The sequence below is a fragment of the Schistocerca piceifrons genome, chromosome 3 (assembly GCF_021461385.2).
Source record: "Schistocerca piceifrons isolate TAMUIC-IGC-003096 chromosome 3, iqSchPice1.1, whole genome shotgun sequence".
Lineage (NCBI taxonomy): Eukaryota > Metazoa > Arthropoda > Insecta > Orthoptera > Acrididae > Schistocerca > Schistocerca piceifrons.
In genome coordinates this window covers 885,758,772-885,784,477 of record NC_060140.1, presented here as the reverse complement: position 1 = coordinate 885,784,477, position 25,706 = coordinate 885,758,772, and the positions used below count along the sequence as shown (strand labels likewise).

General features: G+C 38.2%; 1 protein-coding gene across 1 annotated transcript in view; it reads right to left on the bottom strand.

Annotated features, from left to right (window-relative positions):
- Nucleotides 1–2,334: 2,334 nt before the first annotated feature.
- Nucleotides 2,335–25,706, bottom strand: part of LOC124789157 — a 154,861-nt gene continuing 131,489 nt past the window's right edge. The window contains exons 5-7 of the mRNA XM_047256451.1: nt 13,883–14,115; nt 12,511–12,527; nt 2,335–2,484 (exon numbers count right to left, since the gene is read on the bottom strand). Coding sequence (XP_047112407.1) covers nt 2,335–2,484; nt 12,511–12,527; nt 13,883–14,115 — 400 coding nt within the window. The remainder of the gene's footprint in view (nt 2,485–12,510; nt 12,528–13,882; nt 14,116–25,706) is intronic.

The window sequence follows — 25,706 nt, the reverse complement described above, 5'->3', positions numbered from 1 at the left end:
ATCACATTTAACATTATTCCTCAACCATCTATTGAAATAATATAATAATAAGTTTCACCTTTAGAAGAACACATGAATGATTTTATCGTATAAATTAAGCCATAATACTTCACTAAAGTGCCACCTTTCTTGTTATACTTGTATATGTTCTTGGACTAAGAATTCTGCCAAGTGCCACCTTTCTTGTTATACTTGTATATGTTCTTGGACTAAGAATTCTGCCATAGGTTATATGAATCAGGGCCACGACTGCCTGTAAGACATATTTGAACAATTATGGTAAAACTAATTAAAAAATTCATTAGTGAAAATAAAAGTGAAATAATTGGATAAGATGCCATTGTTGGCTAATTTTGAGCTGTTGGTGATTTCCAAGTGAACACTTGGATATGACAATACATATTTATTATCATATCCTACATGTGGTCAAAAATAATTAGAAAATTGCTGAGGGTCATTCCAATGAGTCCAACTCACTATGTTTTTGAAAATTACTCATCATTTTCTCTTTATTCTTCACTTAATGTATGGTCTATTAATTGCATATGTACGCTTACATGTTCATGGTCTCTTTAAAATGACCGCTAGCTAGCTTCAAATTGGTGGTCAATAGTAAATTTATTCAAAATATTCCATAGTTCCACCATATCTGCCCTTTGATCAAGGTTCAATGACTGTAGTCGCAAGTACGAGGAAAACATTTTCTGTTGTGAATTCTTTTTAAATATTGATTGAAAACTGATATATTATCTAGAGTGGGAGAAAAATTTGCAGAATTCAGTGAGCGTCTTAGTTATGTGGCCTCACCAAGCAATTTACTCTGACGTAGATTCACTTGGTTTAAACACTCCTCTGGAAGAGTTGAAACACCTAACGCTTAACCGAACCAATTCGGACTATGGAGCTGTGCAAAACATTCAATGAGCCTTTTACTATATGTATTCTTCTTCCTGGATCAGTGGAAAAATTTCAGTGCGTCCGCTCATCTCATTCACTTATTCAACAACAATCTGATCTCCTTTAAAGAACATTAACAATTTCGATAATATCTCTGTGTCATACACACATACACATACAATTATACATTCTTTGAAGATAATGTTCAACATTTATGTGTCAAATATCCTCTGTATATCTACCGTGAGCAAGTGAGATTCTGATGTGTTACAATAATTGACACCCTGCTGCAACAGCCTTGCAGTGGACATCTGCAGCTCATATAAAGGAGTAGCCAGTGAGTGTCACTGGAGACTGCAACCATCCCACATACCCCATCCACCTCCACTGAAAGAACTGACCTTCGTAAAGGGATCTCATGTCTTAATACATCACACAGACAGCTGTACCGATGGAAGTAACCCACATTCTGTAATGGATATTAGCTACAGCAAATGGTCCCAGGGCCATTTGACTTGAACTGTGAAATCCATTTTGCCATTCATTGCCATTCTCCTCGCAACTAAAAAGTAGAAGGCTCTGGATTCTAAAAGTTTCCCATAGTGTTATGTCTACAATTCACGATTTTTTGTTTTGTTTTACGATAAAGTGTCAAAGGTTAATAAGAATATCAGTGTAGAAAGTAACTGCACATGTTTCAACGTTACTTGCATTACATCAAAACAACTTTAACGAAATTAAGCAAACTATACCCCCACAGTAACGTAAGTAGTAGCTAGCAGGAACTTAACATGCAGTGATAGCATTGGTATACCTGATTATTAACAGAGTTGTTCAGTACTTGTAGAGTAAGAAATTGTGTTCCTTTCCCTCTTTCCCTCACTCTTCCACTAATGATCAGATCCTTGGTAGCCTCCTGTGTATGTCTCTGGTATCAAGAAACCGCGAAAATTGCTCTAAGCAGTTTTTCCAACAATGGCATTCTGGCATATGTACATTGTTTACAGACCCAAATTTAATTCTCGAAACAATAGACTACTCCTTCAACACATCAAGTGTTATTGGAAATCTCTCGAGACTTTTCTGGAGAGAATGTGATCCGTTCATCTTTCAATACCCTGAGTTCTGAATCTTCACGTTTAGAGCTTTGAGTCAGTGGTTTGTCAACGATGAAAGGGATAGGTGTCTTTTCTTCCACAAGTGTAATTTAGATACTTGACATGAGATTTCTTATAAGTATATTGCTTGGATGCATGGCTGCATCACATCAACAGGAGGAGGAATTGGAATTCACACAGGAGAATATTAAGACCGAAATAAAGCAGAGAAAAGAAATTTATTTCATAAGTTTTGCCAAAATGTGTCTGTGGAATGAAACAAATGAACTGTAGCCAAAATCTGACGTGGTCCTTGGCAACTTTCACAGTATCTGCCTGCTCATCCATAGAGGTATCCGTAGTAGCCTGGGTAGTAGTACTGCTCGCTGGGACGCAGGGCCTCACGAGCAGCGCCTTCCTGGGGTTGTGGCAGAGGGAAAGGGTTGGCCAGAGCAGCACCCACCAGCGCCAGCACCACCAGTAGCAGCACCTGCAAACAAACAACAGGGGTAACATCGCTGGTCAGAGAGAGACGAGGGGAAGCCAGGATAGCCACCACTAGCAGCTTATGTGCAAAGGAAAGTGACATCTCTGGTCAGAGAGGGTCAGATATGGCCGGCCAGATGATACTTGCGTTTGAACAGACTCGAGATTTACCACCTGCTACACCATTCCATACAGTACGGAACTTATTCCAACAATCACATGCCATTTGACTGGCATGGTGCAAGTGCAAGAGAGAGGCTAGGAACTACGCACTAGCCACAGCATTAGCTACCACTGACTTAAAATTTGACCATTTCTTGAAACACAGAAGGAAACGGCATTAAATCCTATCACTTCCCACACTCCTAATGTGTTTAAATAAATTTACAAGTTCTCATACAAAACTGGTATGTATGGATATATACACATTTAGCTTGATTTTTAAGTAAATAGATCAAACAAAGACAAAAATGTCCCCCAGAAATACTATGTGACTGAACACAATATAATATATATGAAGGTAGTATCTGTTCCCGAAAGAACAAATACAATTGATGACAGTGCAGCTTCTCTAGAATGAAATGATGATTAAATCGACACCCTGGCTGCTAACAGGCGTTGACGTACATCATTGGGACATGTTCAAAATTTGTGCCCCGACCAGAACTTCAAACTGGGATCTCCTGCTAACATGGCAGATGCTCTATCCATCTGAGCCACCGAGGGCACAGAGGATATTTGGCCCGCAATGACTTTTACCCTGCACGCTCCCCGTGAGAGCCACATTCCAAATATGTCAACACCACTACATTCGTAGTGCGCCTAGTAGATGTTTGCCAATTACACTCATTACTCGTAGCGGATTAATCTACCAAGTCCCGTACGAGTTGGGGCATAGCTTGCGCATTCTCAGAAGAAAGTCAATGGTCAGGTAGCCATATTTTAACTAAATGTTCAAACTGAAATTCAAATGGTTCAAATGGCTGTGAGCACTAACATTAACATCTGAGGTCTTCAGTCCCCTAGAACTTAGAACTACTTAAACCTAACTAACCTAAGGACATCAAACGCATCTATGCCTGAGGCAGGATTCGAACCTGCGACGGTAGCAGCAGCGCGGTTCCGGACTCAAGCGCCTAGAACTGCTCTGCCGCAGTGGCCGGCAAACTAAATGTTCAAATGAGGGGCTGCGCGATTAGTAAGTAAGTAAGTAATGATCTTTCGTACATGTCTTTTATTAAAAGTCTAATTTTATAGTACATTAAATCTTACACTTCAGTACCCCCTTCTCCTATAAAAACTCTTTGTTGTTTACTGTGGCTATCACTGCTTTATAGCCATCTGATAATTGATCACTGGCGGTGCAAAGACAGCAGTTCAGAAAAAATCTTGTAGTAGAGCCGTAATTCTTCGGTGGTTATGAAGAAACAGCACTGTGCAACTGTTTGCTATCAGTTAAGTTAGACCTGTCAGCACAGCATTCGTAATTGTAGCAGTACCAGAACAAGACGGATTTTCGACACATTCCACTATGTCCGAAATAACAGTAGTGGCCTTGAGCTCTGTTTCGCTTTTGACGCCAAAGTCGAGACAATTCATTTAGTGTTTCAAGGTTTGTACTAATTATTTCAATCGATGCTGATATCATTCGCCCAACCCACGAACGTTTATTTCTTCTGCCCGTTCTGAATCCAAGTTGATGCTGAAGTTATACTCGTTTAGCAATCAATAGATTTCTCGATAAATTACATTTCTGCTGGTTTCCAAAGTCAACACTACGACTATGATTACTTAGTTAGCAGTGTGTCAGTTGCACAACCCGTCTATGCAATACACTGAAAGAAACTGAAAATGAATAGAAACGCGATTCATATTTTTCAAGACGCAGAAAGAATGAAAAAGGACAGCTGACCTGTTATACTGTTTAGACAAATCACTGACAGTAAGAAGATTCTTTAATAGTAGCTGAACCCCTTTCTTCGCAGAAGAAAAATATTTAGTGTAGACCAACGGTAAAGCGCAAAGTGTAGAAACGACGACTCCAATCATAGAGACACACGAGAAGACTAAGCAGTCACTCATTACTGTGAGTGAATCATAATTTTCAAGGAAATGCAGGCTATAATATTGGAGTATTAATTCCGAATTGCGATGCTGCTTTACAAAGTAGTAGACTATACATTATGTCTCAATGCCGATTTCCGTATGTTTGCTAGACTGTCGAACTGTACTATTACGCAACGACCACAAAACAAGATAAAATTTATCTAGCTCCATTTGTGGGTGAACTGAACAGGTAATTTAGGGAATCGGGAAGTACTAGAAGTGTAGGAGAAGAGAGTATCTGTGTACAACCCATAGCAGTGACTGGAAAAGTAATCGGAGCATGTCCTGCAGTGTCCAGAAACAGTTAAATAACTTGGCAGTGAAAGGAGCATCAGAAGACAGAAAAATATTGTAATATATGATACGGAATTATCAATGACGCTGAATACTATGGATTTGCAGAGACAAAATTTGTAGCAATTTATGATGAGACGGAACACTATATCATGTCTGTCCAAAGAAGGAATGGCGGATTTAAAAAATATCTTAACAATAACGTACAAATCGGAGACAAAAAAAAATGATGGCAACTCAAGAAAAAACATTAACATTTTACAGACAATTGTACGCTCCAGTAGCGTCATTATATTTGAAAGACGATGTCGAAACAGAGAGGAATGAGTGATAGTTTATATATGCCTTTAATACAACAGAAATTATATGTCTATACAAGATTCCTTCACCAGGCATGGCTTCCCTCACTACGAAACAATGCCTTGCAGTAAGTCGAAGATTACCGTGCAAAGACCTATTTTGGCGTACTTACAATGGTCTTCATATTGGTTGCTCGCAGTTGCTCTAACTGGAACTGATGCTTTGCTCCACTCGACGTCTGCTTTTATAGCTTACTGGATGGGGGCTGCGGTGCTGACGTCAACTTCTACACTAGCTGTAGTAGGTGCTAGGTAGGGTTGGTGTGGGAGGGGATGGGGAGGAGCGATGGCCTTGCATAACCCTCAAGGCCTTGTAGGCAAGTCCTAGAGTAAAAACCTTGTCCTCGCATACCCTGTGGTTATGCCGTAGCAACCTCTCCCAGGAGCAGCTGTCTCTAAGGTACTCGTCATGTACATGGCGTCACTGAACGAAGTATTTAGGTCTGGGTCAGGTACGACACTAACATGACTCTGTCTGAGGAGTTACAACATTTTTCCCAGTCTGAAATTTCCGCTCTTAAAAAAATTATGAGTTGATGTGAACCCTTCTGACATAATGAGACACGCAATGGGTCGCATGATTCAAACTGTGGAATCGCACTATCTATTCGCGCAGAAAAAACTCAGGGAAGTTTGAGAAAGTAAAATATACAGTTTTCACGATTTTATATGCAACTGCTACAAATATCTTCCTAAGTGGGGAAATATTTCATCTGCACGAACACGTATCTACATCTGCATCTACATTATTACTCCGCAATTCACAATTAAGTGACTGGCATGGGGGTCTTCGAACCACCTTCAAGTTATTTCGCTACCATTCCTCTATCGAACAGAACCCAGAGAAAACGACCACTTAAGTCTTTCCGGGCCAGCTTTGATTTCTCTTATTTTATGACGATGGTCATTTCTCCCTATGTAGGTCGGCCCCCACAGAATATTTTCACACTCTGAGGAGAATGTTGGTGACTGAAATTTTAAGGAAGAGGTCTTACCGCAATGAAAATTGCCTTTGTTTCAATTATTGCCACCTCAGCTCAAGTATCATATTCGTGACATTTCTACTTGTTCGATGTCCTCCTCCAGTCATATCTGACACGGAGCTAACACTACACAGCAGTACTGAACCAGTAGGCGAACAAGCGAAGCGTAAGAAGTCTCTTTAGTAGACCTGCTGCATTTTCCAGGTGTTTTGCCAAAATATTGCAATATTAGGTTTACGTTCCCCACAATATTGTCTACGTGGTCGTTCCAGTTTAAATTATTCGTAATCGAATTTAGTTGAAGTCACAGCCTTTATATTTGTGTGACTTATCGTGTAACCGAAATTTATTGGATTTCTTGTAGCACTCATATAGATGACTTCACACTGTTCATCATTTAGAATCATCTGCCATATTTCGCACAATACAGACATCTTGTCTAAATGTCAACATCATCTGCGAAGAACTGCTCAGATTGTCTCCTAAATCATTCACATAGATTGGGAACAGAAGGGGACCTGTAACACTTCCTTGGGGAACGCCAAGAATTATTTTTATTTCTCTTGATGGTTTTCCATCTATTACTACGAACTATGACCTTTATGAGAGGAAATCTTTATTTTGGCTCGTTATTACAAGTCTTGCACATGCAAAGTGATTTCTATGAAATGACTCCAGACCCCTATATGACAGCCAAGATGTCAACCTAATAACGGTCTGATAGTTACAGGGTCATAAACATTAAAAGTGTCTCAACCCGAGCAAAGCATATAATTAAGAATCACGGAAACAAAAATGCCAACTGCTGTAGTGTAGAGTGGATCTCCTGCCTGTATGTAAGCTGTGACGGAGAACCAAGCAAGTAGGCTCATTTTAAAAACTTAGGAAACGAATGAAATTTGCTAGTTTCTGTCAGATTAAAAGCGAGGTGCAGTGGAGTCGAGTCCTGGACCTTCGCTTTTGTGGGAAATGATATTACCGGTTCAGCTATTTATGCACTACTCATGACTCTATGAAGCCCTATCGGTGGGCTTAGAGTTGTTCCTGGGTAGCTCAGTCGGAAATAGCCCTTCAGACGAAAGGTAAATCTCTTGGCTTAACTCCAGTTGCACCACATATCTCCAGTCTGCCAATAACTATCACAACACCACCAACCCCGCTGCAGAACGAAAATAGCTATTGTTGAACAATAAAATTAATTTAGCTTACATTTCCCAATTCAGCTATTTATAAGAGTATTCTGCAATCTCTATAAAACAATTAAGCATTGTATTACAAGATTTCGAGAACACTGACAACAAACCATCTCAGTATGAGTGGTAATGGAATAAATCCTTTTTGATTCATGCAAAATATATTATTATTTCTGATATCAGCCATTTTCTACAAAAGTCTAAAAATTTACTTTTTGTTGTGCGTTACGTGAGACGCCCCAAAACAAGTTTAACATCACTAGATTAGATAATATAAATGTAAAAAACAGGAACCAAAATATTACCCAAAATTTGTGTGGATTTAGTCCTACCCTAATTCTGGATTTAACTTGTGGCTACCACTAGCCACACACATAATGAACTTTGGCAGAAAACGTTTCGTTAAAATGTAATTAAAACGGAGTAATAGCTTTGGGGGATGCTGAGTCTCAACTAAGCAAACTATCACCTCGTTTCAGCACATAATAATGGAAAATTACCTGACTAAGTTGATCATTTATTGAGTGAATTGCTAAAAACAAATTTGTTCTCGTACATTCACGTCATCAGATTTATAGTCACATAGGCATGAAAATTTTTGCTATGTTCATGACTGTAAGAGGGCGTCTCTTCTTGCATATCTGAACCCTACAGGATTATTCATAAGAACCTCTTGAGTTTCAAAAGACGACCGTCTGATACCCACAAGAGACACAGGAAATAGACACATATCAGTGACCAAAATATTTCTTAAAGTTCTTATCTCACGTTACAGGTGCTCAGTATAGGAACCATTTGCCACGCGGCAACCGCCAACGTGAGGTTGCGGAACAACAGAAGTCCTCTTTGGAAATCTGTTCGTTTGGTTCTTTATCTGCAGGTATAAACTACTTCGATGCGACAAGATGGAGCGGGTTATTAGCATACAGGTTCTGGCACGCGTACCCTCTATTGAAACCACGCCACTACATGTATTACCAATCGAAAGTCGGAGAGACGCTCTATTCACTGAAAGTGTTTGTTTTCTGTGTACCTCGTAGCTTTCGCGAATTAATCTTCTGAAACCCCATAGACACCTATGAATAACCCTGTCTATGATAGATACATTCTGTTCACCTCTATTGTTTGTTTCTTGTAGTGAATTACGTCCATAGGTCCATATGTGTGATTTATACATTGACTGCATCACTTAGCGGAAAATTTTCTGCAATGTACAGTATTTTACAAGCAATTACCCAATAATTTATTCTATACCTTAACCTCTCTTATTAATCTTCTATTCGGTAATACGTATGGGCAGAGAAATGAAATATCACTGCAATGTCTCATCCTGTTTCCAGTTTCTAAAATCATTGCTCTTTGAACAACGTTGTGCACAAATTTTGTAAGTACTTCACTTCCTTTCTTTCATAGTGATTACTTAAAACGTTAACGAAAGAAAATTTGCATTTTTCTTTTATGATGTTCTAAGAAGAGTATAAAATTAATGTTACGATTTAGAAATATAGAGTTTTCAGATATATTAGAGAAATTTCTATATGCGATTTTCTAAAAGTCCTTTATTATAAATTTAAATTATCCAGTACCTTTGTGCGCACGAGAGGGACATAGTTTGATACGATATTGCAGTACCTTTGTTGTTCATAAATACGATGCAACATTCCTTTGAACATGCACCCACTTTCATATTTCTGAACAACTTCTACTCTACAATATCGTATTTATCCGCCGACAATTGGCAAGCAACTTTCAATTAAAATGTCTCACCTGTACAGGAATATACATAATGAATGTCTGAGAGCAGATTGTAGTCACGTGATTGACCACATATGGAGGTTTGGGTCTGTCCCCGGAACACGCCGAGATAGCCTAAAGGTAAGACGACCGCTCGCAGTAAGGAGGAGATCCGAGTTCGAAACCCAAACCGGCAATAATTTTCATTGTCATCATTCCATTATGCAACTGATGGTCGTCCGCATTCCCAACTGCGAATACAATTCTTGTAGCATTGTTTTGTGCTCCTTTCATGGGGATTTACTGAACTAAGCCAAGTTTCACAAATTCTATGACGTTCTTAGTGAATTTCTAGGGAAGACAGCTGAAGCCATAGGAACAAATAAAAAGACATGTAAATCAGACTACGTCTGTCAAATCTTGAAGAAAATATATACCCGCTGCCGTAATATTATGAATTATTTTATATGACTACTAGTTTCGGTGCCTCTTTGGCACCATCTTGAAGCACCTGTACAAATCGACAAAATCAAGCTTACAATGAAGAACAAATCTGATATTCCGCATCATTTCTCATTATTTAGAATAAATTGAACATACATATTCATTCATCAAGAATATAAGAAGAGACATCAAAGACATCAAGATGGTATATAACAATGCGTGACATACGAACACTGATCACAGAATTGTCACGTACCTTTAACCGCACTAATAAAAACCGATTACAATACAGTGCTAACATAATTTACGAAATAAAGTAAGAGTTCTCATATTGCAGTAACTAGGAAAGTTTTCATAGAAACTATCGTGATATGGTAACAGTTACCTTTTTAGCATCGTGCGTTACATTTAATTAATTTATTTATGTAGTGTAGTTGTCTGAGGACAGTAAGTTCTACTGGTCTTTCATCAGGTTTTGCCCGGCCGGGGTTGACGACCGGTTCTAGGAGCTACAGTCTGGAACCGTGCGACCCCCTACGGTCGCAGGTTCGAATCCTGTCTCAGGCGCGGGTGTGTGCGATGGCCTTAGGTTAGTTAGGTTTAAGTAGTTCTAAGTTCTAGGGGACTGATGACCTCAGAATTTAAGTCCCATAGTGCTCAGAGCCATTTGATTTTTTCATCAGGTATTGTTTATCTTCGCAGTGGAATTTATGGTTCAGGTGTGTCGTCTGTGTGTTACTTCAGTTCATATTTTAGTAATCTCGTCTGGCTTTCAATCTTTTTGTATTTCGTTATATAGTCTCGTCATTAATATTTATGTAACTTTTTGAACAGCTGACAGGAGATTGTTTGCACTCTGCCCTTTTATAGGTTCCTATGGCTTGAGCTGTCTTCCCTAGATACTGACTCCTTTAGTACACTCCGTATTTCTAATTGCACACGATTTCTATGTGCTCGTTCTTGTCTCATCATCCACAACTGTCCAGCGTTTATACGATTTGAGAGATATTGTTTCACATCTTCTATTATTTATATTATATAGCCTATATTGGTCCTTTATTCATACACTCATTTTGCTGAGGCTCTGTTCTCACGTATTTAAGAGATCAGTTTTCTTCATAAATTAATTAATGCTATGCCATTACAGTTTATAACGATTAACAAAATTATTTTCCTAAGAATAGTTTTCATATTACATTACATACTAATGGCTATTGAAAGAGTTGACTGAGTTTCATATTTCACTTCCTCTATGATTTTACTCCAGCATATGTAACTTGAAAGGACTTCTGGGTTTACATTTTCTTGTGTTAATATCTTATGTTATTATTGGTCGATTTGTCCGCCCCCTGTAGCTGAGTGGTCTAGGCGACAGAATGTCAATCCTAGTGGCCTTGGTTCGATTCCCGGCTGAGTCGGAGATTTTCCCCCTCAGGGACTGGGTGTTATGTTGCCCTCATCATTATCATTTCATCCCCATCGACGCGCAAGTCGCCGAAGAGGCGTCAAATCGAAATACCTGCACCTGGCGAACGGTCTACCTGATGGGAGGCCCTAGACACACGACATTTATTTATTTATTTATTTATTGGTATATATGATGGACGTGTAATATGTCACGTGAACCACAGCTACACACTACAAAAAATCACTGTTTCGATCTTAGGCCATTACTTTGATCTGAATGCAGGGTTTCGGTTTTCTAGACTTTTTAAAGCTTTTCGCAGTCCTTAACAATTAATTTACACTGTTGGGGTTAGTTTACCATATTCCTATATCAAATTTATGCATTAATTACGTCGCTTCTTTATTTTTCAATATTCATGAACTGAGGCAGATTGTCAGCCTTTAGGACGTTTCTTTACAGTATGAACACTACGTGTGTTAGCATTGTTTTTACTACTGACTTGGCATATTTTTTCAATAAAGGTTTTTCTAATTATTACAATATGAGACATGTTACTGTATTTCGTATACTACATTAGCATTGTACTGAAAGCTGGTTTTATTAATATGGTGAATGGCTGTACGACAAAAAAATTCTCTTACAAGTGTTTGTGTGCCAAGCATTTTGGTTTACCTTCTTGATATCTTTGATATCTCTTCTAATCTATAGTTGCGGCTGTCGCTATTTATCTTCTTCAAATTCTTGGAGTGTATCTATTGTAAGGTAAGCAGTAGTTCGCTGCACTGTGGACTTCTGGCAGCCTTTTTGAATGAGTGCAGAGGAAACAATCGAGTCGGCATTTTTCTTAATTTCATTTTGTATGATTATTATTAAGAGCTAGTTTAGGAAGCAGGAGAAAATCACACGAACTAAAGGAAGTATGTAGAATCAATTCAACAAGAAAAGCTGTACAAATCAATGAACTTCCGAGTTACCTGACAGTTTGTGTATGTTTTACATATGCAACATCCCATGAATATTGACTCATAGTACAGGTGAGGTTATTTTGCCTGGTCACGACTTCTGCATAATTATTCTCATTCAGTGCTTTGTTTTATATGTTGGATGTTATTTTAAAGGGTGGTACGGTTACCATGATAGTTAATTACTATTATTTAAGATTGAGTTTTAGGTTATGGATCTATTATTTCATCACAGTGCTTTGCTGTAGGAAAATGCTGCGGAGGAACTGTAAGGTTACTATTAGATTGTTTTTGGGTGTTATGATGAGTGCAGTGTTATTCACACAAACAGCAACGATGATCATACAATAAATCCAAATGAATTAAATAGTTATACAAATTCTTAAAATGATATATCAGCTGAATATAAGACAGAAAGTCTTATAACAGCAAATTTTTCTGTAAGTAGCTTACAAATGGCTGAGAATGGACATGTTCCTTGTTAAATTATGCCACTGACAGCTCACTGTATCATCGAAACCATAGACTGTATCACAAACAATCTTACAAGGATGGTAAACCAAACTGCAACAAAGAAAGTAAAAAACAAGCAGTGTACCTGGAAAAGAAAGGTCTATTCGCTCACTGATGAGCAAAATATATGTAAAGAAAATTTTGATTACTCGGGTAAACGGAACGATATCTGGTTGTTTTGATATTTGCTTGATCTTTGTGGGCTTTTGAGAAAAAGAGATGTAATGATGGTGGTGTGGGTGTGACCCTTAGCTATGTACCCACCGACTAAGAGTTGAAATATTAAAAATTTTTCGCTCGGTTCGTTTACTAGGGGCTGGAATACATAGTTCCCACATTACAAGCCAAATACTGCTGAGTCTAGAGTAACAATATGAACAGACACTCTGGTGCAACACTCTTCTGTAGCAGTGGACATCTGCAGCTCATCTAAGGCATGAGACCACTTGTGTATAAAAGGAATATGCAGTGCATGTCACTGGAGAATTGCAGCCATTCCACATAGAAAGAATTGACCTTCGTGGAGAGATTTCCAGTCTTACTACATCGCACAGACAGCTGAACCAATGGAAGAAACCAGCAATCGGTAACGGATATTAGCAACGGCAAATGATGCCAGGGCCACTTGCGGTGAACTGTGAAATCCATTTTGCAACTCATTGCCACCCTCCTCACAACTAAAAAGTAGAAGGCTCTGGATTCCAAAAGTTTCTAGTAGTGTTCTCTCTACAATTCGCGTTTCTTTGTTTTGTTTTACGATAAAGCGTCAAAACTTAATAAGAATATCAGTGTAGAAAGTAACTGCACATGTTTCAACGTTACTTGCTACAACATTAACGAAATTAAGCAAAGTATACCACCATAGTAATGTACGTAAGGCCTAGCATAAAGTTTTATTCTGTAAAAAATTGTGTTCCTTTCCCTCTTTCCCTCACTCTTCCACTAATGATCAGATCCTTGGTAGACTACCGTGTATATCTCTTGTATCTAGAAACCGCGTAAATCGCTTTAAGCAGTTTTTCCAAGAATGGCATTCTGGCATATGTACATTGTTCACAGACCCAAATTTAATTCTCGAAACAATAGACTGCTTCTTCAACATATCAAATGTTATTCGAAATTTCTCGAGATTTTTCTGCAGAGAATGTGGTCCGTTCATCTTTCCATACCCCGAGTTCTGAATCTTCACGTTTAGAGTTTTGAGACAGTGGTTTGTTAATGATGAAAGGGATAGGTGTCTTTTTTTCCACAAGTGTAATTTAGATACTTGATATGAGATTTCGTATAAGTATATTGCTTGGATGCATGGCTGCATCACATCAACAGGAGGAGGAATTGGAATTTACACAGGAGAATATTAAGACCGAAATAAAGCAGAGAAAAGAAATTTATTTCATAAATTTTGCCAAAATATGTCTGTGGATTGAAACAAATGAACTGTAGCCAAAATTCGACGTGGTCTTTAGCAACTTTCACAGTGTCCGCCTGCTCAGCCATAGAGGTATCCATAGTAGCCCGGGTAGTAGTACTGCTCGCTGGGACGCAGTGCCTCACGAGCAGCGCCTTCCTGGGGTCGTGGCAGAGGGTAAGGGACGGCCAGAGCAGCGCCCACCAGCGCCAGCACCACCAGTAGCAGCACCTGCAAACACACAACAGGGGTAACATCGCTGGTCAGAGAGTTACAGGGGAAGCCAGGATAACCAGCCAGCACCATCATCACTAGCAGCTTCTGTGCATAGGAAAGTGACATCTCTGGACAGATAGGGACAGATAGGGCCACCAGATGATACTCGCGTTTGAACAGTCTCAGGATTTCCCATCTGCTGCACCATTCCATACAGTACAGAGCTTATTCCAACAATCACATGCCATTTGACTGGCATGGTGCAAGTGCAAGGGAGAGGCTACTAACTACGAACTAACCACAGCAATAGATACCACTCACTTAAAATTTGACCATTTTTTCAAACACATGAGGAAACAGCATTAAATCCTATCACTGCCCACACTCCTAATGTGTTTGAATCAATTTACGTGCTCTCATACAAAACCGGTATGTATAGATATATACGCATTTAGCTTGATTTTTAAGTAAATATATCAGACACAGACAAAAATGTCCCCCCAAAATACTATGTGACTGAACACAGTATAATATTTTGTTTGTTTATAAGAGGCATTAATGATTTGTCAAGTAAGTGGGCAAAGAGCAGTTCAACCCCTGTCCACACACTACAGTAACTGATAACAGTTACTAGATCTTAATCAGTATGACAACAGAGTAGCAACATTCAGATTAAACAGCCAAAAAGTTTATCAAGAAATAAATTCTGAACAAACGACATGTATCGTAATAAGGTAACTGTAATTATTTTTGCGAGAATGAACCACAATGGCAAGACACGTGAATTAAAAACGCCGAGAAAGTTGTTGTGATAGTACCAACGAAAATAGCTAGGTCGAACAGAACCAGAAATTTCTCAGATTGTGAGGTAAACTGTTCAAACAGCTCAAGTCGATTTCAATCGCAGTACTAGAGACAGAGATAGCCAAACTTAACCACACCAGCAGCATCTGCGATATCAAATAGAGTACTATCTCTGGTCATGAGGCCATATAGCGGAAGTGAAGTGTAGGGAAAGGTGGCAATTGAAATCAATACAGAGTGGTTAGTTGTCCAACATTAAATAATATAATATGGAGTGAAAATAAAACTATGAAAGACAGAAATGATAGGAATAGCATAAGTGAAAATACTAATAAACTTCAAAATTGGAGACCATACATTAGTTGAAGTGAATAGTATTTATTACTTTGGAAGCAAAAGAATGATATAATAAGCACAGTAGCACAGGCAAATGAGGCAATGCTCTTTAAAAGAAGTCTTCTTGCATCAAACAAACACCTTAATTTGAGAACTAAATTTCTGAGAATGTTAGTCTAGAGCACACTACTGTATGGAAGAGAATAATAGTCTGTGGGAAAACGCGAAAAGAAGAGAATCGATGTGTCTGAGATGTGATGTTACAGAAGGATGCTAAAAAGACAGATACGAAAAGAGGAATTCAATGACCAAATAGACTTGTAAAGGAATATTTGGAAAACTAATTAGAAAAGAGGACAGGGCTTGTGTTGAGACATCAGGCAATAACTTTCACGGTACCAGAGGAAGCTGCAGAGAGTGAAAATTATAACAGTAAGAGAAGACAGTGCACGGTATATAGCTGACAAATAATAGCGGACGTTGGGTCTAAGTGCTAGTCTGAGTTGAAAGTTTGGCGCTGAGGAGGAAGTGGTGGGCGATTAGTCGTAAGATATATGACTAAAAGAAGAAGTATAGTTTAAGAAACAGATTCTGTAAAGACTACTCGATAGTAATGTCTTCATTCGAATAGAAAATATAATACTGGGTGAACCCAAGATTGCCAATTAGGAATCAGTTTCGGAAGATATAGCCACATTACTGGTGCATACAACACATGTGACATTCGATATCACTCTGATATTTTGGATTCGTACCTATGGTTACGAAAAATTTATGTGCTTGAACAGGAGACCTGTGTTAATAAAAACTCTTCTTCTATATAAACTCTTTGTTTCTTCCTGTGGCAATCACTGCTTCAAAGCCAATTGACTACTAATCACTGGCGATACAAAGAAAGCAGTTCAGGAAAAATCTTTTAGTAGAACCATTATTCTTCAGTGCTTATAAAGACACAGCACTGTGTAGTTGTTTGCTAGTGCAGTGATTCTGGACATTATTAATAGTTAACCTTGACCTGCCAGCACTTCATTCGTAATTGTATCAGTACCAGAACAAGAGGGGATTTTCGACACATTCTACGATGTCCGAAATAACAGTAGTAGCCTTGAGCTCTGTTTCGCTTTCGACGTCAAAGTCTAGACAATCCATTTAGTGTCTCACGGTTTGCGCTAAGTATTTCAGTCGATGCTGGGATGATTCGCTCAATCCACGGACGTTTATTTCTTCTACCCTTTCTAAATCCAAGTTGATGCTGAAGTTATACTCGTCTAGCCATCAACAGAGATTTCAATAAATCTCAGTTCTCCTGGTTTCCAAAGACAACACTACGACTTTGATTACTTAGTTAGGACTGTCTCTCTTGCTGAGCCCGTCTATGCAATACACTGAAAGAAACTGAAATTGAATAGAAATGCAATTTGCCTCATATATTGCACAAGGTATTTGTAGAAAGACTGGAAAAGGACGGTAGATGAATAAAGAAACATAGCTAAATTGCTGTACTGTTTAGACAGATCACTGACAGTAAGAAGATTCTTTAACAGCAGCTATCACTCCTTTCTTCAGCTAAGATAATTATTTAGTGTAGACCAATGGTAAAGAGCAAAGTGTAGAAACGACCACTACTATCAAAGAGGCATAGGTGGATTGTGGCTATTTGCAGAAGAGAAAGCAGTCGCCCATTCCTACGAGTGAATCATAATTTTCAAGAAAAAGCAGGCTAAAATATTGGATGTAAATTCCTAATTGCGATGCTGCTTTACAAAGTAGTAGACCATTATGTCTCAATGCCGATTTCCATATGTTTGCCAGACTGTCGAGCTGCACTATTAAGTAACGACCACAAAACAATATAAAATTTATCTAGCTCCATATGTGGGAGAATTGAACAGGTAATTAGGGAATCAGAAAGTACTAGAAGTGTAGGAAAATAGTGTATGTGTGTACAACTCATATCCATGACCGGAAAAATAAGTGGAGCATATCCTGCGGTGTCCAGAAAAAGTTAAATAACTTGGCAGTGAAAGGAGCATCAGAAGACAGAAAAATATTGTAATATATGATACGGGATTATCAATGAGGCTGAATACTGTGGATTTGTAGAGACAAAATTTGTAGCAATTTATGATGAGATCGAACACTATACCATATCAGTGCAAAGTAGGAATGAAGGGTTTAATAAATGTCTTAACAATATAGTACCAAACGGAGACCACAAAATATGGTGGCAACTCAAGAAATAATATAAACATTTTGCAGACAATTGTACGCTCAGGTATTGTATTTTAAAGACGATGTGGAAACAGAAAGGAATGAGTGATAGTTTATGTATGCCTCTCATACAACAGAAATCATATGTCTTTACTAATACTTATCATAAACAGATTCCTTCACCAGGTGTGGATTCCCTCACTACGAAACAATGCTTTGCAGTAAGTCGAAGATTACCGTGCAAAGACCTATTTTGGCGTACTTACAATCGTCTTCATACTGGATGCTCGCAGTTGCTCTAACTGGAACTGATGCTTTGCTCCACTCGACGTCTGCTTTTATAGCTTACTGGATGGGGGCTGCGGCGCTGACGTCAATTTCTATACTAGCTATAGTAGGTGCTGGGTAGGGTTGGTGTGGGAGGGGATGGGGAGGAGTGATGGCCTTGCATAACCCTCAAGGCCTTGTCGGCAAGTCCCAGCGTAAAAAACCTTGTCCTCGCGTGCCCTGCGGGTATGCCGTGGCAGCCTCTCCCAGGAGCAGCTATCTTAAGGTACTCGTCATGTACAAGGCGCCACAGAACGAAGTATTTAGGTCTGGGTCGGGTACGACACTAACATGACTGTATCTGAGGAGTAAAAGCATTTTTCCCAGTCTGAAATTTCAGCTCTTAAGAAAAGTATGAGTTGATATGAACCCTTCTAACATAATGGGACACGCAGTGGGTCGCATGATTCAAACTGTGGAATCGCACCGTCTATTCATGCACGAAAAACTCAGTTAAGTTTGAGAAAGTAAAAGATTCGATTTTCGCGATTTTACAGGCAGCTACTAAAAATATCTCCCTAATGGGGCAAATATTTCGCCTGTACCAACAGGTATTTACATCTGCATCTACATGATTACTCCTCAATTCATAATTAAGTGACTGGCATGGGGGTCATCGAACCACCTTCAAGTTATTTCGCTACCGTTCCGCTATCGAACAGTGCCCGGGAGAAACGACCACTTAAGTCTTTCCAGCCTAGCTTTGATTTCTTTTATTTTATCAAGATGATCATTTCTCCCTATGGAGGTGGGCGCCCACAGAATATTTTCACACTCTAATGGAAAGTTGGTGACTGAAATTTCATGAAAAGTTCTTACCGCAACGAAAAATGCCTTTGTTTCAATGATGACACCTCGGTTCACGTATCATATACGTGACTTTCTCTCCTCCATTTCTTGAAATTACACATCAATATGCCGTTCTTCGATGTCCTCCTCAAGTCATATCTGACACGGATCCGACACTACACAGCAGTGCTGAACCAGAGGGCGAACAAGCGTAGTATAAGAAGTCTATTTAGTAGACCTGCTGTATTTTCCATGTGTTTCACAATATATTGCAATATTTCGTTTACGTTCCCCACAACATTATCTATGTGGTCGTTCCAGTTTAACTTGTTCGTAATTGTAATCCCTAAGTATTTAGTTTGAGTCACAGCCTTTTCTAGTACTCATGTAGATGACTTCACACTGTTCATCATTTGGAATCGACTGCCATATTTCGCACCATACAGACATCTGTCTAATTGACAGCATCATTGCGAAGAAATGCTCAGATTGTCTCCTAAACCATTCACATAGATTGGGAACAGAAGGGACCTGTAACACTTCCTTAGGGAACGCCAAGTATTACTTTTATTTTACTTTGTGGTTTTCCATCTCTTACTACGAACTATGACATTTATGAGAGGAAATCTTTATTTTGACTCGTTATTACGAGCACATGCAAAGTGATTTCTATGAAACGACTTCTGACCCCAATATGACAGCTCAAGTTGTCAACCTAGTAAAGAGCTGATAGTTACAGGGTCATAACCATTAAAAGTGTCTCAACCTGAGTATAGTATATAATTAAGAATCACGGAGACAAAAGTGCCAACTTCTGTAGCCTAGAGTGGATCTCGTGCCTGTATATAAGCAAGTAGGCTCATTTTAAAAACGTAGGAAACGAATGAAATTTGCTAGTTTCTGTCAGATTAAAAATGAGGCGCTGTGGAGTCGGGCCCTGGACCTTCACTTTTGTGGGAAATGTTATTACCGGTTCAGCTGTTTATGCACTACTCATGACTCTATGAAGCCCTATCGGCGGGCTTAGAGTTGTGCCTGGGTAGATCAATCGGAAAGAGCCCTTCAGACGAAAGGTAAATCTCTTGGTTTAACTCCAGTTGCAGCACATATCTCCAGTCTGCCAATAACTATCACAACACCACCAACTCCGCTGTAGAACGAAAATAGCCATTCTCGAACAATAAAATTAATTTAGCTTATATTTCCTAGTCAATAATTTACGAGTGTATTTTGCCATCCGTATAAAATAATTAAGCATTGCATTACAAGATTTCGAGATCACTGACAACAAATTGGCTCAGTGTGAGTGCTAATGGGATAAATCCTTTTTGATTCATGCAAAATATATTATTACCTCTGATATCGACCATTTTGAACAAAATTTTAAAAATTTACTTTTTGTTGTGTGTTGCATGAGATGCCCCAAACAAAGATTAACATCACTAGATTAGATAATATATACGTAAAAAAGAGGAACCAAAATATTATTCAAAATTTGTGTGGATTTAGTCCTACCCTAATTCTCGATTTAACTCGTGGCTACCACTAGCCACACTCATAATGCGCTTTGGCAAACAATGTTTCGTTAAAATGTAATTAAAACGGAGAAATAGCTTTGGAGGGTGGTGAGTCTCAACTAAACAAACTGTTCCCTCGTTTCAGCAGATAATAATGGTAAATTATCTCACTAAGTTGTTCTCATAGATTTACGTCATCTGATTTATAGTCATATAGGCATGAAAATTTTTGTTATGTTCATGACTGTATTAGGGCGTCTCTTCTTGCATTTCTGATAATTCATAAGAACCTCTGGAGTTTCAAAAGACGACCGTCTGTTACCTACAAGACACACAGAAAATAGGCACATATCAGTGACCAAAACATTTCTTCAAGTTCTTATCTCACGTTACAGGTGCTCAGTATAGGAACGATTTGCCACGCGGCAACCGCCATCGTGAGCTTGCGGAACATCAGCAGTGCTCTTTGGAAATCCGTTCGTTTAGTTGTTGGTCTGTAGGTGCGAACTAATTCGATGCGACAAGATGGAACGGATTATTCGCATACGGGTTCTGACACGCACACCCCCTATTGTAACTATGCCTCTACATGTATTACTAATTGAAAGTCGGACAGATGCTCTATTCACTGACACTGTTTGTTTTCTGTGTACATCGTAGCTTTCGCGAAATATTCTTCCAAAACCCCATAGATACTTATGAATAACCCTGTCTATGATAGATACATTCTGTTCACCTCTATTGTTTGTTTCTTGTAGTGAATTACATCCATAGGTCCATATGTGTGATTTATACAGTGACTGCATCACTTAGCGGAGCATTTTCTGCAATGTACAGTATTTTACAAGCAATTACCCGATAATTTATTCTTTACCTTAACCTATGTTATTACATAATCTTCTATTCGATAATATGTATGGGCAGAGAAATGAAATATCACTACAATGTCTCATCCTACTTCCAGTTTTTAAAATCATTGCTCTCTGAACAACTTTCTGCACCAATTTTGTAAGTACTTCACTTCCTTTCTTTCAAAGCGATTACTTAAAGCATTAACGAAGTAAAAATTTTCATTTTTCTTTCATGATGTTCTAAGAAGAGTATAAAATTAATTTTACGATTTAGAAATATAGAGTTTTCAGATGTATTAGACAAATTTCTATATGAGATGTTCTACAAGTCCTTTATAAGACATCTGAATTATCCAGGACCTTTTTGCACGCCAGAGGGACATATGCTACAATTGTTAACCCTTAACTGCATAGTGTTGCATTTCTGCAACATGATTCGTTAAAATGTTTGATACGATTTTGCAGTACCTTTGTTGTTCAGAAATACGATTGAACGTTCCATTAGACATGCACGGATTTTCATATTTCTGAGCAACATCTACACTGTCATATCGTATTTATCCACCGGCAATTTGCAAGCAACATTTAATTAAAATATCTCACCTGTACAGTTATATACATAATGAATGTGTGAGAGCAGATTGTAGACACGTGATTGACCACATATGGAAGTTTGGGCCTGTCCCCGCAACACGCTGAGGTAGCCTAAAGGTAAGACGACCGCTAGCAGTACGGGAGATATCCGAGTTCGAATCCCAATCTGTCAATAATTTTCATTGTCGTCATTCCATTATGCAACTGATGGTCGTCCGCATTCGCAACTGTGAATGCAATTCCTGTAGCATTGTTTTGTGCTCCTTTGATGGGATTTACTGAACTAACCCAAGTTTCACAGATGTTATGACGCTCTTAGAGAAATTGTAGGGAATACAGCTGAAGCCATAGGAACCAATAAAAAGCCATGGAAATCGGACTATGTCTGACAAAGGCTTGAAGAAAAGATATACCCACTGCCGTAATATTATGAGATATTTTATTTGACTACCAGTTTCGGTGGCTCTTTGGCACCATCTTGAAGCACCTGTATAAATCGACAAAATCAAGCTTACAATAAAGAACAAATCTGATATGCAACAACAGTCGTCATTATTTAGAATATATTGACCATACGTATGCATTTGTCAAAAATATAAGAAGAGACATCAAAGACATCAAGATGGTATACAAAAATTCATGACATGCGAACACTGGTCACATAATTGTCATGTACCTTTAACCACATTACAAAAAAAAAAAAACAGATTACAATACAGTGGTAACATAATTTACGAAATAAAGTAAAAGTTCTCATACTGTAGTAACTAGGTAAGTTTTGATTGAAACCATTGTGATATGGTAACAGTTACCTATTTAGCATCGTGAATTACTTTTAATTCATTTATTTATGAAGTGTAGTTGTCTGAGGGCAATAAGTTCTAACGCCCATTGACTGGTTTTTCTTCAGGTTTTGTTTAGCTTCTCAGTGGAATTCATGGTTCATGTGTGTCGTCTGTGTGTTAATTCAATTCATATTTTAGTAATCTCTTTCGGCTTTCAAACTTTTTGTATTTTGTTGTATAGTTCATCATTTATATTTATGTAGCTTTTTTAACAGCTGACAGGATATTGTTTGCGCTCTGACCTATTAGGTTCCTATGGTTGATCTGTCTTCCCTACATATTGACTCCCTTAGTACATTTCATATTTCTAATTGCATGTTTTCTATGTGCTCGTTCGTGTCTCTTCTCCCACATCTATCCAGCGTTTCTACGATTTGACAGATATTGTTTCACATCCTCTCTTATCTATATTATATAGTCTCTATTGGTCCTTTAATCGTATACTCATTTTGATGAGGCTCCGTTCCCACATATTTAAGAGGTCAGTTTTCTGTATAAAATAATTAATTCTATGCTATTATAGTTTACAAAAATTAACAATATTTTTTCCTAACAATAGTTTTCATATTACAATACATAGTAATGGCTACTGAAAGAGTTGACTGATTTTCAGATTTCGCTTCCTCTATGCTTCTACTCCAGCATATGTAGCTTGAAAGTTTACTTTGTTGATGACTTCCTGGTTTATATTTTCTAATGTTAAATATCTTATGTTATTACAGGTCGATATGTCTGCCCCCAGTAGCTGAGTGGTCAATGGGACAGAATGTCAATCCTAATGGCCCAGGTTCGATTCCCGACTGGGTCAGAGATTTTCCCCTCTCAGGGACTGGGTGTTGTGTTGTCCTCATCATTATTATTTCATCTCCATCGACGTGCAAGTCGCCGAAGTGGCGTCCAATCGAAATACCTGCACCTGGCGAACAGTCTACTTGATGGGAGGCCCTAGACACACGACATTTATTAATTTATTGGTCGATATGATGGACGTGTAATATGTCACGTGAATCACAGCTACATACTACAAAAAATCACTGTTTCGATCTTAGGCCTTTACTTTGATCTGAATGCAGGGTTTCGGTTTTATAGTCTTTTTAACACTTTTCATAATCCTTCACATTTAAATTACCCTGTTGGGGTTAGTTTACCTTGTTCGTTTAACAAGTTTATGCACTAATTATTTCGCTTCCTTATTTTTCAATATTCATGAACTGAGGCAGATTGTCTGCATTTAGGGCGTTTCTTCACAGTACGAACACTACATGTGATACCATAGTTTGTACTACTGACTCGGCATATATTTTCAATAAAGGTTTTTCTAATTACGACGATTTGGAAAGTTTTACTTTATTCCGTATATTACATTAGCATTGTATTGTAAGTCGGTTTTATTAATATGGTGAATGGCTGGACGCCAAAAAATTCTCTGACAAGTGTTTGTGTGCCAAACATTTTCGTTCACATCTTGATATCTTTGATATCTCTTCTTCTATATTTTACCAATGTGTGTGTATGGCTAATTCATTTCCAATAATGACAATTGATTTTACTTATCTGATTTTCAGTCTATTGTAAGCTTGATTTTGTTGATTTATACAGGAGCCTGAAGACTGCCAAATAAAATAATTCATAAAATTATGGCTGTTGGTATTTATTTTCTTCAAATTCTTGGAGTGTCTCTAATGTAAGGTGAGCAGTAGCTCGCCGCACTGTGGACTTCTGGCAGCCTCTTTGAATGAGTGTAGAGGAAGCAATCGTGTCGCATTTTTCTTAATTTCGCTTTATATGATTATTATTAAGAGCTAGTTTAGGAAGCAGGAGAATATCACACAAACTAAAGGAAATATGTAGAATCAATTCAACAAGAAAAGTGTATAAGTACCTGAACTTCTAATTTACCTGACAGTTTGTGTATGTTTTACATGTGCAACATCGCCTGAATACTGACTCGTAGTGCAGCTGAGGTTATTTTGCCTGGTCACGAATTCTGCATATATATTCTCATTCAGTGCATTGTTTTATAAGTTGAATGTTGTTTTATAGGGTGGTATGGTTACTATGGTGGTTAATTACTATTATTTAAGATTGAGTTTTAGGTTATGGATCGATTATTCAATCACAGTAATTTGCTGAAGGAAGACACTGCAGAGGGACTGTGAGATTACTATTAGACTCATTTCTGGGTGAGATGATGAGCGCTGTGTTATTGACACAAACTTCAATGATGATCGTACAGTAAATCCAAACGGAATTAGATAGTTGTACAAGTTCTTAAAATAATTTCTCAGGTGAATTTAAGATAGAAAATTTTGAAACAGCTATTTTTTCTGCGAGTAGCTTACAAATGGCTGAGAATGGACAAGTTCCTCGTTAAATTATGCCCCTAACAACTCATCGTATCGTTGAAACCATAGACTGTATCACAAACAATCTTACATGGATGGTAAACCAAAAATTACGACAAACAAAGTAAAAAACAAGCAGTGTATCTAGAAAAGAAAGATCTATTCCCTCACTGATGATATTTAAAGTAAACTTTTATTACTCTGGTGAAATGGAACGCTATAAAGTTGTTTTATATTTGCTTGAGCTTTGTGGGCTTTTGAGAAAAAGAAATGTAATGATGGTGGTGTGGGTGTGGCCCTCAACTATATACCCTCTGACTCAGAGTTGAAATATTAAATTTTTTGGCTGGATGCGTAGTTGCCACATTACAAGCCAAATACTGCTGAGTCTATAGTATACAATATGAATAGACAACCTGTTGCAACACTCTTCTGTTGCAGTGGACATCTGCAGCTCATCTAATGCATGAGACCACCTGTGTATAAAAGGAAATTCCAGTGAGTGTCACTGGAGAATTGGAGCCATCCGAAATACCCCTTTCTCCTCCACAGAAAGAACTGACCTTCGTAAAGGGATCTCATGTCTTAATACATCACACAGACAGCTGTACCGATGGAAGTAACCTGCAATCTGTAATGGATATTAGCTACGGCAAATGGTCCCAGGGCCACTTGAAGTGAACTGTGAAATCCATTCAGCCATTCATTGCCATTCTCCTCACAACTAAAAAGTAGAAGGCTCTGGATTCTAAAAGTTTCCCATAGTGTTATGTCTACAATTCGCGACTTTTTGTTTTCTTTTACGATAAAGTATCAAAAGGTAATAAGAATATCTGTGTAAAAAAGAAACTGGGCATGTCTCAACTTTACTTGCATTACATCAAAACAAATTTAACGAAATTAAGCAAACTATACCCCAGTAACGTACGTAGTAGCTAGCAGGAACTTAACATGCAGTGATAACATTGGTATACTTCATGATTACAG